The 14492-nt window shown below is 52.7% G+C and overlaps 1 protein-coding gene across 1 annotated transcript in view; it reads left to right on the top strand.

Annotated features, from left to right (window-relative positions):
- Window positions 1–2319: 2319 nt before the first annotated feature.
- The window catches only part of Ncan (neurocan), a 28001-nt gene continuing 15828 nt past the window's right edge, over window positions 2320–14492 (top strand). The window contains exons 1-7 of the mRNA XM_031340070.1: window positions 2320–2446; window positions 6451–6530; window positions 7718–8116; window positions 11057–11231; window positions 11329–11456; window positions 11770–12063; window positions 13580–14167. Coding sequence (XP_031195930.1) covers window positions 6458–6530; window positions 7718–8116; window positions 11057–11231; window positions 11329–11456; window positions 11770–12063; window positions 13580–14167 — 1657 coding nt within the window. The 5' untranslated portion in view covers window positions 2320–2446; window positions 6451–6457. The remainder of the gene's footprint in view (window positions 2447–6450; window positions 6531–7717; window positions 8117–11056; window positions 11232–11328; window positions 11457–11769; window positions 12064–13579; window positions 14168–14492) is intronic.

Here is a 14492-nt window from a genome sequence, read left to right as displayed (position 1 = left end):
CTACAAGCCCAGCACCATGGGCCCAGACAGGGAGCCAGTCTGAGATGACTACAAGCCCAGCACCATGGACACAGACAGGGAGTGAGCCTGAGATGACCACAAGCCCAGCACCATGCAGACCTGAAGGTGCAGATCAAGCCCAAGATGACCCCTGACTTGCACTACAACGCACAAGTGGGGCATAGTGCTCCTGAGACCCAAGACACTTGGAGACCCTGGGAACCACTCAGACCAGTAGGTAAGTGGTAGAGAAATGGAAAAGCAAGAGAAACAGAAGGATGTGGGCACAGTGAGGAGAGATGGAACCAGAGACACAAAGGTAGTGAGCGTCAGCTGATAGGAGCAGCCGGTGATGCCACCTGAGACCATGGTGAGGCCCTGGCCTGTGCTGTCACCAGGGGCCATGTCTGGGCCGTGGCTCTGCACGGGTAGGGGTCTGTTACTACCAAAGTTGAGGTAGATGTCCCTGGTCTGGGCTGCTGCCCGGGGACATGTTAATGTATGAAGGACCTGCAGAACTAGCCCCTCTCCTCACCTGGCTGTCGTGGGAGAGTTGGCCTTGGTTGGGGAGTGGGGCAGGCCCCGAGGGTGTAAGAGCTAGAGAACTGACGGGCTGACCAGTTCAGATACCTCTCAGGCCCAGATCCAGGGCTTTGAGTGGGCCCACCCCAGCATCTACCCCATCAGTGACCTGCTGGAGTGCACGAAGGGGCTGACCCTACAGATCCAAAATTACAGGATCTCCATATCACAGGGCAACAACAGGGTCTCCAAGAGGAGTCCTGGCAAGCATCCAGTATTAGTAGAATAAGAAGCCAGAGGTTTCAAACCAGACCAACAAGTCACTGCAATGAGCATTTGCAAGCAAAGAAGTGTGGACAAAGTGTATGCTATGGGACACACTGTGACACACTCCAGCTTCCATGATGAGATTTTTTTTTCTCTGCTGGGGGGGAGGTTACAAGGATGGAGGGCAGGTAAAATTCACAAAGAACCAATAAAAAGTTTAAAAAAAAACACACAGGGGGGAAAAAAAGCTGGGCGGTGGTGGCACACACTTTTGATTCCAGCATTTGGGAGGCAGAGGCAGGCAGATTTCTGAGTTTGAGGCCAGCCTGGTCTGCAGAGTGAGTTCCAGGATAACCAGGGCTACACAGAGAAACCCTGTCTCGGAAAAAACAAAACAACAAAACAAAACAACAAAAAACAAAAAACCAAAAAAAGACACAGGGCTTCACCTGTCTTTGTGCCCACTGAAGTTCTAGGAATGGGTGTTGGGGGACTCAGGTCCCCATGCTTGTGAGGTAAGCACTTCATCCACTGAGCCATCTCTTGAGATCCCCTCCCCTCAGGACTGCTTTTGAGGCTAGGATCTCATGTAGCCCAGGCTGGTCACTAATTTGGTATGTAACTGGGAATGAACCCTTAACTCCTGATTCTCTGCCTCTCCCTCCCAAGTACTGGGATTTTAGACGTTCACTACCATGCTTCGCATGGTTTATGGGGTGCTGGAGGTCAAACCCAAGGTTTCCGGCATACTAGGCAAGCACCCTGCCTACCAACCGAGCAACATCCCCAACCCCTAAAATCTTGGCTTTTAAAGAACAGGAGTCAAGATGGCCCAGAGTAGGAGCATTGTAAACAGGTGCCTCTGGTGTGCACCATTAAGCAATGATAGGAAAAGGTGAACGAGTGAATGAATGAATGATATGAACAGGCTGAGCTGCTGGAGCAGTTCTGCAGTTAACACATCAGGCTCAGTCCCTGATGAGTGACATTTTCTATCACATTTATTTATTTGGTGTGGAGTTGTGAAGGTCAGAGGACAAGTTGCAGGAATCACTTCTCTCCTTCCACCCTGTAGGTTACAGGGATTGAACTCGGGTCCTGGAGCTTGGCGGCAAACACATTCACTGCTGAGCAAAGGCTATTACTGTTATCTCTCAGGCTCCTTGGAAATCACGGGTGACTCTTGGCAGCTGTGTGACCCAGTGGCTCCTCCGAGCCCATTTCTGTTCTAGGAATGGCTAACTGTCTTTGGAACCTCAGAGAGTAGGGTTTGAATCCCCACTCTGCCCTCTCCTCCTAAGTGACCTTGGCAAACACTCTTGCATCCATGAGGCTCAGTTTCCCCACCTGTAAATTGGAGCATGAGGTATATTGGGGCCATTTAATGGGGTCCTTAAGAGCGCAAAGAGAACGGGGGCGGAGTCAGGTGTAGCCAGCCCACGGACTGTGTCCGGACAGACGTGAAAGGAATCTCAGGCAAGGCAGCTGGAGGCCAGGGGCTGCGCATGCGCAGAGCATCCCTGTGGTCCTTTATAAGTGAGGAGGCTGCGCCTGGCGTGCTGAGCGCCTGGGCTCTAGAGCTGAAGAAACACCGGGAGCTAGGCGTCGCGTCCTTTGTGCCCGGAACCGTGGGGATGTGTCCGCGCTAAGGAGCCAGGTGTGGGGGGCCAGGAGAGAGGGGGGGCAACAGGAAATTGGACTTGGGGAGGCCTGACCAGAATGAAGGGGAAGCCCCCCTCCTCGATGGGGATGGGCAGGGAACGATGGGGGAGGGGAACCAAGTTTGGGGGGCCCCGAGCGCATGAGGGGCGGCCTTAGGGGTGTTGGGAATGGAAGGGAGTCTTGAATGAAAAGACATTCCCATCTCTGGTAGGGAGGATCCCTGGCTGCATATAGTTCTCTGGATCAAGCAGGAGGCGCTGGGAGCTAGGGCTAGGGGAGGGGCACCCCGAGTTTGGAGAAAAGACAAGGGCACCCTGCTCATGACCCAGGGAATCTTGAGGCTGGCCACCCGGTATTTTAGCTGAGACAAGCTGGGAACTTGAAATCAGGACCTCCAATTTACACATGAATGGAAGGCTGTGGTGGGGAGAGGGTCCCCCAATTTGAGAGTGTGTGTAGCTGAGTCTCTTCCCTGGGAAGCGAAGCCAGGCAGGTCTCTGTCCTCTTCCTGCATCCGGAGCTAAGGAGGCTCAGACAAGCATCCTAAGAGGCACCTTGTTTTTCTAACAGATAAGGAGTTGGGGCACAGTTCCTTTTCCCAGTAAGCATGTTTGCTATCCTGGCTAATGCTGGGTGTGGGTTCTGGTGTGCCCCAAGATGGATGTCCAGGACCTGGATGGACCCTGTGTGGGGACAGGATCCCCCAGATGCCGCACATCTCCACATCATCTCAGCCCTCCACCCCCGTGCTTCACCTTCCATCTACCTGTATGGTGCATTTTAAAAACTCTCTTTGGGTGACCAGGTGGTAGAAGGGAGAGGATCCAGTGCTTGGGTATAGAAGTGACCCCCGTGCGTACACCACAGTGTGGCTTTGTTCATTCTAAGTGTGTTTGGGATGAAGCCAGGCTGAGCCAGTCCAGGATGGGTGATGGCCCAAGCCAGATATGTGGGGACCAGTTAGGAAGGTATGAATTCATACGTTGTGCTGTCCCAGACTTTGGGAGCCTTTGTGGCCCCTGGATATCTCCACAGGGAGACAGGGAAGGTTTTCACCCCAGGAATTGGGGATCTTTGTGTGTCAATGAGCCACAAGGAGAGGCATGTCTGGGGTGTCCTGTGACTGATACAACTGCTAACAGTGTCTTTTGTTAGAAAACTGTGCTGGGGGCCACATTACCAGTGGCCTTGCATCGGTCACCAAGGCCACATGCGTCCTTATCCATACATCCCAGGGCTGGTGTGGCAGCCTGTGGGAGGAGCCAGACCTGGTGGATGATTCGTTAGGGGCTTCAGCAGAGGGCTCCAGACTGTGGGTGTCTTTGTGTAGAGGTCGCGCAGCTTACCCCGTCAACAGGCATGGTTCCCTTTGTTAATGTCCCTGGAAATCTCTGTGTGTGTTTCTCCTGGGGTGTGTCTTGTGAATAGGGAAAGGGGACTCAGAGCACGGGAGTGCAAGGCTGGGGTGGAGATCCTCTGCTTGGCTCGCTTTCTTCTCCAGTGTTCTACACTCGTGCCTGTGCACACAAATCCAGTGCTAGTCTCTGGCCAGGAACCCTCAAGTGCGCGTGCATGAGTGTGTGTGGCTTACCCCTTCCCTCGCCCCAGGGACCAGAAATCCTTCTGGAGCTGATGTGCCCGCCTCATAGGGTGCCGACATAGACATACCCCCGCCCAGACACAGTAGCACAGATGCACGCCATCACACATCCAGTGACACTAGATGACAAGTGCCCAACTCCAACTCAGTGGAGAGACGAGAGGCAGGGTGGGGGTGGGATTGGAACAGGAGTACAAACACACTGGAGCTCGTGAATGTGCTTCCCCTCTCCCCTGCAGGCCCCTGCTTGCATATACATGAGGCTAATGCATCATTCATGAGGGGGTGGGCCCAAACCTCAGCCTAAAAGCTGCCACTCGCCTCTGGTGGCCCAGGGGAGGAAGTATTTTAAGAGAAGGGTGTGCGGGTGTGAGGATGTGAGAGGAAGAGAGCGAGGGGGTGTTTAGGGAGGGAGGAGCACGAAACTGGCATAGAGTGTGCCACTGTGCTGGGCTACCTTTAGGTATTTTTAGGGTGTTCCCAAGGCTTTGTGTACAAAGAGCTGTTTTTAAAGGTGATATATCACAAGTCTTAGCTCATTCCTTCCTGATGAGTTCGGAGGGTTTGTGCTAAATGAGGCTTGTTTTACAGGTGGGGAAACTGAGGCATGGGGCAGCAAGACCACTGAGGCAGAGTTGCAGGGTGGGTAAATAGAGTGTGACATGGATTTTTTTTTTTCCTTTTGGGGGAGGTGTTTTTGAGACAGCGTTTCTCTGTGTAGCTCTGGCTGTCCTATAGAAATTCTGTAAAACAGGCTGGTCTCCAACTCAAAGGTCCACCTGTCTCTGCTTCCCCAGTGCTGGGATTAAAGGGGTGCGCCATCACACCCAGCTGGATTTTTTCCATTTCCTTTTCTTTTTCTTTTCTTTTCTTCTCTTTCTTCCTTCTTCTTCTTCTTCTCCTTCTTTTTTTTTTTAGACTAGGTCTCATGTAATATAGGCTGACTTCAAACTTAAAATGAAGTCCAGGGTAGCCTCAAACCCTTGATCCTTCTACGTCCACCTCCCAAGCACTAAGATAAGATGACAGACTTTGGCCACTACATCCAGCTGAATTATGTGGAGGGGGTGGGAAGAAAGAAAGAGTGAGAGAATGCATTTTCTGGCTCTTATTCCTCCCTAAGATGGGGTGATCGTAGGCACTAGGGTACCCCACACTAACTTGGGGCTCCCAAATGAAGAAATGGGTCGGCCTGAATTGGCATTAATGTCTGTGGCATTTACAAGTAGGTAGCCTGTGCTCTGGTCTGCAACACAAAGCAGAAAGCGAGCCCTCTCTGGGTTCGGAGGCAGGTTGTGCTCAGAGCCCTGGCATTACGCCTCAGAGTTCAGCACCAAGGACAGGTCCTCGACCGGAGTGCCCTTTAGCGTTTGTCGTAACGGGGAGGGGTGAAGGGAGCTGAGTTCTTCAAGGCCTCTAGAGACCCTACCCACAGGGCCTGCTCTACCCTGATAAGCAAAAGGGCAGGTTTGCAGGTGGCCCTCAGACTCTCTCCTGACCCCTTTGAGCCCCTGTAAGAGGCCTGAGTGGAGAGAGGGCAGAGGAAGCCGAATCTGTAGGCCATATGCCATTAGTTGGGAGGACTGAGCTTGGGGGGAGGGCCTGGGAACCCCCAAAAGGATGAGGACCCACTACTTCCCTTGGGAGCTCCCAGTCTAATGGTAGAAGCTGACTTGAAAAACAGGACTTCAGACCTTGGCAGTGCAAAGTTTAATGACAATATTAGCCACAGCTAAAATGTTCTCCTTCAAGCCAAGTTGCTCAAAGAATTGTGTGTAAGTTGACTCATCCATCCCTTCCAGTCGGCTATTGTTCTCATCTGACCCATAAGGAAAGAGAGGCAGAGAGAAGCTAAGCTACTTGACTAAAGTCACGCAGCAAGGAAGAGGCAGAGGCATAGCATAGGAGTTGCTGTGCTCATCAGGTTGGGCTGAGGCTGCTTCCACCCCTCTAGGGCTGTGATGTGGGACCGTAAGAGTGAGCCGCCAGACCCAGCATGGAGGGCTGTGCGGGACTGCAGTCTGGGCCTCAGAGATGCTCAGTGGGTTCTGGGGTCTGAGGCTAGAACTGGGGACCCCACAGGAGGGTGGCAAGGGCTGGGAACAGAACCCAAGACTATGGAAGCCTGGGAGGTGCTGGGACCAGAACCCAGGGCCCCTTGTGAGCTAAGCAGGTGTGCCACTACTCAGCCACACCCCGGCCTTGATGCTTGATTCTGAGGTGAGATGCTCTGGGTACCAATCCTGCTTGACCCCTGCTTCGCTTTCTCTGTGGCCTTCAGTGACACACTGGCCTTTATAAGTTCCGGCTCTAATTCTTCCTGGGGCTGTCTGGTTCCTCCACATTGAATGTCTCGGGAGTGCCACGACTCACCATCCCTTCCTCTCCTTTGCTCCTAGCTCCAGTATGGGGGCCGAATCTGTGTGGGCCTCAGGCCTCCTGGTGCTGTGGCTGCTGCTCCTAGTGGCTGGGGATCAGGGTGAGTGAGTGGGGAGTCTTTTCAGTCGACGTCATAGCCATGGGTCAGCGGGACGGGGCAAGGCTTTGCATTTCTGCTGCTCCTCTAGCTGGGTCTACAATATAAAACAAGAATAGCTGAAACCAGTCTTTGAACAATCTAAAGAGAACAAGATACCTGAGAGGTTATTTTTAGTTTTAACCAGCAGAGGCTGGAGGTTCCCGCCTCTCACTGTCTTCTGCTGAACTGATCTGAAAAAGAAAGGTGGGAGACGGAGACAATAACACGGGGGTTGATTGCTGATGTCTGTCTGCCATGGGCGGGACAAGGGAAAGAAGATCCTTGTGCCTCTCCTGGAGTCTCCCCAATGGTGGTCACGAGTCAGACTTTATAAATCCATTACTGAGTTTCTCTGTGGCTGTAGGCAAGAACTTGTTTCTCTGATCTTCAGTTTCTCCAGTGTCCTAAAAGAAGACAAGACATTTCCACTGCAGATGATTACAGAAGTTCAGTGACTCTATTGCCCTCACAGGACATAGTGGTGAATGCCTGTGATCCCAGCACTTGGGCAGTAGAGCAGAAGCATTATAAGTGTAAGGTCATCCTTGGCTATAAAGTTTGAGGCCTACCTGTGCTACACAACTGAAAAACAGAAGAAGAAGAAAAAAAGAACCTCACAAATTCTGCTTCCAGTGTCTGTAAATACCCCACAATCACTGCTTCCAGTGTCTGCCTCTTGGCTTAACTTTTGAGGCTCAGAGAAGGAAAGTGAGTTGCCCAGGGCCACACAGCAAGCCAGTGATGACATCATAGTTCACCCATATAAGAAGCTTTTGGAATTCACTACCACGTGAGGCAGAACCATAAAAATGGTCCCAGGAGTCCCTTTTGCACAGTGACATTGTGTGGGCAGTCTGGCCTCTCTGGCCTTGATCTCACTGTAAAGAGGCGTTAATGAAGCTGAGTGTGGGTGGTGCACGCCTTGAATCCCAGCACTGGGGAGGCAGAGGCCAGCCTGGTCTATATATGAGTTTCATTATATGAGTTCCAGGACAGCCAGGACTGCATAGTAAGTCACTGCCTCAAAAAGGGAAACAAAGTATTAGAGAAAGAAAAGAAAAAAAGAAAAAAACACTCACTAAAGCAAGAAATGTTAGTGTAGTCAGGCTGCCCCTGCCTCTGACTCATGTCCTCTCTCTCCATCCCAGACACGCAGGACACCACTGCCACGGAAAAGGGACTTCACATGCTAAAGTCGGGGTCAGGACCCGTCCGTGCTGCCCTGGCAGAGCTAGCAGCCCTGCCCTGCTTCTTTACCCTGCATCCGCGGCTAAGCACCCTGCGAGACATTCCTCGGATCAAGTGGACTAAGGTTCAGACCGCATCAGGCCAGCGACAGGATGTGCCAATCTTGGTGGCCAAAGACAACGTGGTGCGTGTGGCCAAGGGCTGGCAGGGACGGGTGTCACTGCCTGCTTACCCCCGGCACAGAGCCAATGCTACCCTCCTGCTGGGGCCACTGCGAGCCAGCGACTCTGGACTGTATCGCTGCCAAGTGGTGAAGGGTATCGAGGATGAGCAGGACCTGGTAACCCTGGAAGTGACAGGTGAGTTGGGGGCAGGTAGTGGGCATGGTCAGATATGAAAGGGGAGGGGCCTAAAATGAAGGGCTGAGAGGAGGGGCCCAAGAATCAGGGAAAATTCTAAGGAAGAAAGAAAGCTGGAAAAAGAGGATCTGAGGCTGGAGAGGGAGGTACCTAGGACAGGAGAGGAACCAAGGATGAAGGAGGAGAGACCGAAGTTAAAGGAAGAGGAACCGAGGATGAATGGGAGGGGCAAGTGTGGAGGAATGGGGAAACAGCAGAGAAGGAGTCATGGATAGAAGGGGAGGGGCTAAGAAAAGGGGGTGGAGCTAAGGTGGTAGAGGGTAGTAGGGTAGGTGGGTGGTAGGATTAAGACAGAGGGGAAGGGGCTGGAGACATGGCTCAGTGGTTAAGAGCACTGACTGCTCTTCCAGAGGTCCTGAGTTCAATTCGTAACAACCACATGGTGGCTCACAACCATCTGTAATGGGAATCCGATGTCCTCTTCTGGTATGTCTGAAGACAGCGACAGTGTACTCACTCACATGCATGAAATAAATAGATAAATTAAAAAAAAAAAAAGACAGAGGGGAAGAGTTAGAATGGGAAAAGAGGGACCAAGATGGGAGGGGAGAGGTTAACTCAGGACCGGATGGAGTAAGCCTGAGGCCACTGGGGTTCTCCTTAGAAGTCGCTCTGTGTAGGGCTCTTCTCAGGTTTTCTGATGCTCTGGATCCAGGCTCAGCCCTTTCTCAGGCTTCTTTGTAGCAGAGAGGTGCCGGCAGTGCTGCAGGACCTTCATCTCAGGGGACGTAACCACCTTTTAAGACCCTTTACCCTCAATTTACTTAATGCAAAATTATTAGCTTTCCATCAAGATATGAATATGTCCATGTAGTGGTGTACCCACCCTCTGACCTTCTTCTAGAGTCTGAAGCAGTCTTGAACTAAAGACTAGAGTCTTGAACTAAAAATTTAAGGCCAGCCGGGCAGTGTTGGCTCACACCTTTAATCCCAGCACCTGGGAGGCAGAGGCAGGTGGATTTCTGAGTTCGAGGCCAGCCTGGTCTACAGAGTGAGTTCCATGACAGCCAATGCTACACAGAGAAACCTTGTCTCGAAAAAAAAAGTTCAAGGCCAGCCTGGACTATGAGACCCTGTCTTAAAACACAGTGATGCTAGCCCACCACCAGCTGAGTGGCTAAACGTGCTTGCTGCTCCTCCAGACCTGAGCTTGGTTCTCAGAACACAAGTCAGGTGGCTCCAGGGGCTCTGCCAACTCTGCCCTCATCATGTATCACATACACATATACACTCACTCACAAACACATATACACAGACACACACACACAGGCACAATACACTAGCACGCACATGCACAGCACACAGGTGCACAAAATGGAAAATGCAGTGAATCAGGGCAGGAGAGAGATGGCTCCAAGGTTAAGAGCACTTGCTGCTCTCTTCAGAGGGCTTGAGTTCAGTCCCTACATGGCCGCTCACAACCACATAATTCCATTATAGAGGACCCAGGACCTTCCTCTGGCCTCTTTGTGCACTAAACACCAGCATACACTCAGGGACTCATGTATAAATAATAAAGGAAGTAAATAGTCAGGTGGTAATGGCGTACGCCTTTAATCCCAGCACTTAGGAGGCAGAGGCAGAAGGATCTCTGTGAGTTCAAGGTCTCATAGTCTCTGGTCTACAGAGAGTTCTATGACAGCCAGGAATAAACAGAGAAATCCTATCAAGAAACTGGGGGTGGGGGTGGGGACACAGATCTTTTAAGAACACAAACCTCTTTAAAAGGCTAAATTGAGCTTATCCTTAAAATGTCAGTTAACACAAACCTTCAGGTGACACTGTGTAAGAGTGTGTCTACCCAGATTTTCAGCAAGATTCCACTGTAGTTTCTGTTTTCAGGGTGGGGCAAGGACTGTGGGGGGTGAACTCAGGAAGCTGCAGCAGATGGGGCTGTGTGAGTCTAGGGCCAGCCTGGGCTACATAGTGATACTGTGTCTCAAAAACAGAAGTGAATCCTGGCAGTGGTGGCACACACCTTTACTCCCAGGGGCAGGTGGATCTCTGTGCATCAGAGGCACGGGTCTACAGAGAAAGTTCTAGGACAGCCAGGGCTACACAGAGAAAGTCTGCCTGGAAAAACTAACTAACCAACCAACCAAAACCAGAAATGAGAGAAGGGCTTCGAAGGCAGAAGGAATGAGTTCAAAGTCATTCTTCACTACATATGCACACACATACACAGCACACTGGTACACACAATTTAAAATGCAGTGAGTCAGGGCTGGAAAGAGGTGGAGTTGGAGACCAGCCTAAGACTACATGAGACATTTTTTCTTTCTTTCTTTGTGTGTTTGTGTTTCATTGTTGTTTTTGTTTTGAGACATCTTCATTCTGTGTAACCTTGGCTGGCCAGAAACTCATTCTGTAGACCAGGCTGGCCTCGAACTCCGAGATCCATCTGCTTCTGCCTCCTGAGTGTTAGGATTAAAGGCACTACACCGTATGAGACTCTATCTTTAGAAAATGTGCTCCAGGCCAGGCAGTGGTGGCACAGGCCTTTAATCCCAACACTTGGGAGGCCAGAGACAGGTGGAACTCTGAGTTCCAGGCCAGCCTGGTCTACACAGTGAGTTCCAGGAAAGCCAGGGTTAAACAGAGAAACCCTGTCTCGAACCTCCAACACACACAACAGAAAGAAAGAAAGAAAGAAAGAGAGAGAGAGAGAGAGAGAGAGAGAGAGAGAGAGAGAGAGAGAAAGGGGGGAGAGAGGGAGGGAGGAAGGGAGGGAGGAAAGGAGGAAGGAAGGAAGGAAGGAAGGAAGGAAGGAAGGAAGGAAGGAAGGAAGGGAAGAAAAAAGAAAGAAAATGTGCTCTAGGGAGGTCCTTTCCCTAAGATTCCACAAAGCCCCTCTCGGGCCTCGTGGCTATTACCCCACAGGCGTCGTGTTCCATTATCGGGCGGCCCGGGACCGCTATGCTCTGACCTTCGCTGAGGCCCAGGAGGCTTGTCGCCTGAGCTCCGCTACCATCGCCGCCCCACGGCACCTGCAGGCTGCCTTCGAAGATGGCTTTGACAACTGCGACGCGGGCTGGCTCTCAGACCGCACGGTTCGGTGAGGGGGTGCGCGGGAGGCATGGGACTGGGAGTCGCTCCTAGAGAAAGAGGCTCCAAGAACGCACGGCCAATAGCCACTCCCCTCGCACTGTCAGGTACCCGATCACTCAGTCACGTCCTGGTTGTTATGGTGACCGCAGCAGTCTGCCGGGTGTTCGGAGTTATGGGAGACGCGACCCGCAGGAACTCTACGATGTCTACTGCTTTGCCCGCGAGCTAGGGGGTAAGGCAAGGCGCGTCTCGGACCCTGTCGCTACCTATCCTTGCGTGTAAGATGCTATCCCAGGCCCCGTGTTTCCCTAAGCCCACATGAATTTCTCCGAATTCTTGGTGCCCTCCAAAGCTACACGTGGGACCTGGCCACCTCTCCCTGAGTGTCAGGTGTTCTTCCGGCCCGCAAGTCCTGTTAAGTCCCCTCTAAGCGCTCCAGAGTTGGAGCCAGGACTTGGTTTACCCGTCTCCTGAGTTTCCTATTCACAGGTCTGCTCGTCCTTCCTTTTCCCACCCTTCTTACCTCCACCTTTTCCCTCTCCCAGGTGAAGTGTTTTACGTGGGCCCCGCCCGCCGACTAACCCTGGCGGGCGCGCGGGCGCAGTGTCAGCGGCAGGGTGCAGCGTTGGCCTCCGTGGGGCAGTTGCACCTGGCCTGGCACGAGGGCCTGGACCAGTGCGACCCGGGCTGGCTGGCCGACGGCAGCGTGCGCTACCCGATCCAGACTCCGCGCCGGCGTTGTGGGGGCCCGGCTCCAGGTGTGCGCACAGTGTACCGCTTCGCCAACCGCACGGGCTTTCCGGCGCCAGGAGCACGCTTCGATGCCTACTGCTTCCGAGGTGCGTTGGGACGTGCCCTTGCAGGTCATGCCCCAGAGCCATCGTCTTGGCCACTCTTCGTGGGTGTGCGTCATCCAAACAGGTCAACAGTCGAGGGTGTCGCCTAAGCCATGACCCTAGGAGTGGCCCTTGCCTGACTACACACGGTTTAACCTCCGCAGCTACTCCTGGTCCGTGCGTGTGTGCGTGTGTGCGTGTGTGTGTGTGTGTGTGTGTGTGTGTGTGTGTGTGTACACGCGCGTGCCTGTGTGTGTTCCCTTGCGATCACAGCCCCACCAGGAAAGCTTGGTTATGGCTATGCCTCATGTCACACGTCCCCTGAAAGTGCAAGGTGAAAGCCACGCCCGCATGGGCGTTTCTCCTTCCAGACCACACCCCATAATCTGCATTGGGCAGAACAAACCACATCCCATTGAATTCCCTTGAGTCAGGAGTATATGAAGACCACATGCCCTGCCAGTAGGTCCTTTCCAAATCATGTCCCTCTCCAGGATCCTTGTTGGGGACCACATCTCCTGCCTTAAACCCATAACCTCTATGAGGACCGTTGATGAGCATTCCATGAGTGTGCCTACTGTGGCCATGCTTCTACACAGGCAATCGAAGGCCGTGCAGCCCTGGCTGTCCTGGAACTCATGGGGATGCAGCTGCCTCTGGCTCCTCCCAAGTGCTGCAGCTTTTGCCACCATGCCCAGAAACTTTCCTTTCTATTTATTCTCGGGCTATGGCTGCAGCTCACTTGGTAGAGCACATACCTAGCAAGCACGAAGGCCTGAGTCCCATGCCAGTTACCAAATAAAGCCAGGTGTGGGGCTGAGCACCTAGGAGGCAAAACCAAAACAAAACAAAACACAAGTATTAAGGTCATCCTGGACTATGAAGTTAAAGCCAGCCTGTGCTACATGAGATTCTGTCTCAGAAAACCATAAACAGAACAATAGATCAGTCCCAAGCTGGGTAGACACCATGTGACTAGCCATACCCTCTAGGAGAGAATTCACCCCTGAGATGGGTCTTTCCTTAGATGTGGTCACTGCTGGGCCACTCTTGTACCCAACATTTGGAAGGCTGAGCTGGGAGAATCTCTGAGTGTTCGAAGCAAGCCTGGGCTACACATTGAATTCCAGGTTAGCTTGGGTTACAGACAGACAGAAGACAGAGCACTAATGGGTGGAGTTCTAGTGAAAGCTGCATCCTCCCCTATGGGCTCTGCCCTGGGTGGGGCTTATCTGATCTGTCTACCTGTCCCCATACCGTAATGCCCAGCCCAGTAGAGATGCAGCAAGAGCTCCACCAGTGAACCAAGCTGCCTCTGATACTCATGTGACCAGCACATTCTGGTGCAGCAGGAATGGTACACTTCTTCTTCACAGATTGGGGAAGCTCAGAAACCACCCAGAAAGACAGACAGGTGCCCAGATGCCCAGATGCAGCAGGCTAGAATGTAGTGTGCATAGACATCATGTAGGAATTTCCCAGCAGGCATGGGCCCACACCTCTTCTGCTTTTTCTATAGCTCATCACCATACAGCACAACATGGAGACTCTGAGATCCCCTCATCCGGAGATGAGGGGGAGATTGTGTCAGCAGAGGGGCCCCCAGCCCGAGAACTAAAGCCCAGCGTGGGGGAGCAAGAGGTGATAGTACCTGACTTCCAGGAACCTCTCATATCCAGTGGAGAAGACGAACCCCTAGACTTGACATGGACACAAGTACCTCAGGAGACCCTCGGCTCTACCCCATGGAGCCCCACACTGGCTTCATGGCCCGCTCTGGAAAAGCGGCTGCTTACAGGTGCCACAAGCCCCAGCAGCATGGCAGTAGATATGGAAGAGACAACACCCTCAGGCACACAGGTAGCCCCCATCCCCACGACAACGATGACGAGGAGGGACCGCTTTAAAGGGTTGAATGGTCGACACTTCCAGCAGCAGGGTCAGGAAGACCAGCTGCCTGGGGCAGCAGAGCCCAGGACCCAGCCTTCCACCCTGGAAGTTACTGCCGACCACATGAGGCCTTCTGCAGCCACAGAGGCTTTAGAGGGTGACCAGAGTCACAGTCCTTGGGCCATTCTGACCAACGAAGTGGATGAGCCAGGAGCAGGTGAGTGACCTGAGGAGAAGGAAGGGTGAGTGCAGCCACACACTGTTCTGACGGCTCCTGACCTCGCCATAGCCCTGCCTCCAAGTCCCCACTGTGTGTGTGCGTGAGTGTGTGCCTGTGTGTGAGTGTGTGTGAATGCATGTGAGTGAGTGTAACTATGTGTGTGCATGAGTGTGTTCCTGTGTGTGAGTGTGTGTGTGAATGCATGTGACTGAGTGTACCTGTGTGTGCATGAGTGTGTTCCTGTGTGTGAGTGTGTGTGTATGTGAATGCATGTGACTGAGTGTAACTGTGTGTGTGCATGAGTGTGTGCCTGTGTGTGAGT

This window comes from Mastomys coucha, unplaced genomic scaffold, assembly GCF_008632895.1.
Source record: "Mastomys coucha isolate ucsf_1 unplaced genomic scaffold, UCSF_Mcou_1 pScaffold22, whole genome shotgun sequence".
NCBI classification, from domain to species: domain Eukaryota; kingdom Metazoa; phylum Chordata; class Mammalia; order Rodentia; family Muridae; genus Mastomys; species Mastomys coucha.
Note: the sequence above shows the minus strand (reverse complement) of the source record. Positions and strands in the feature narration are given on the sequence as shown.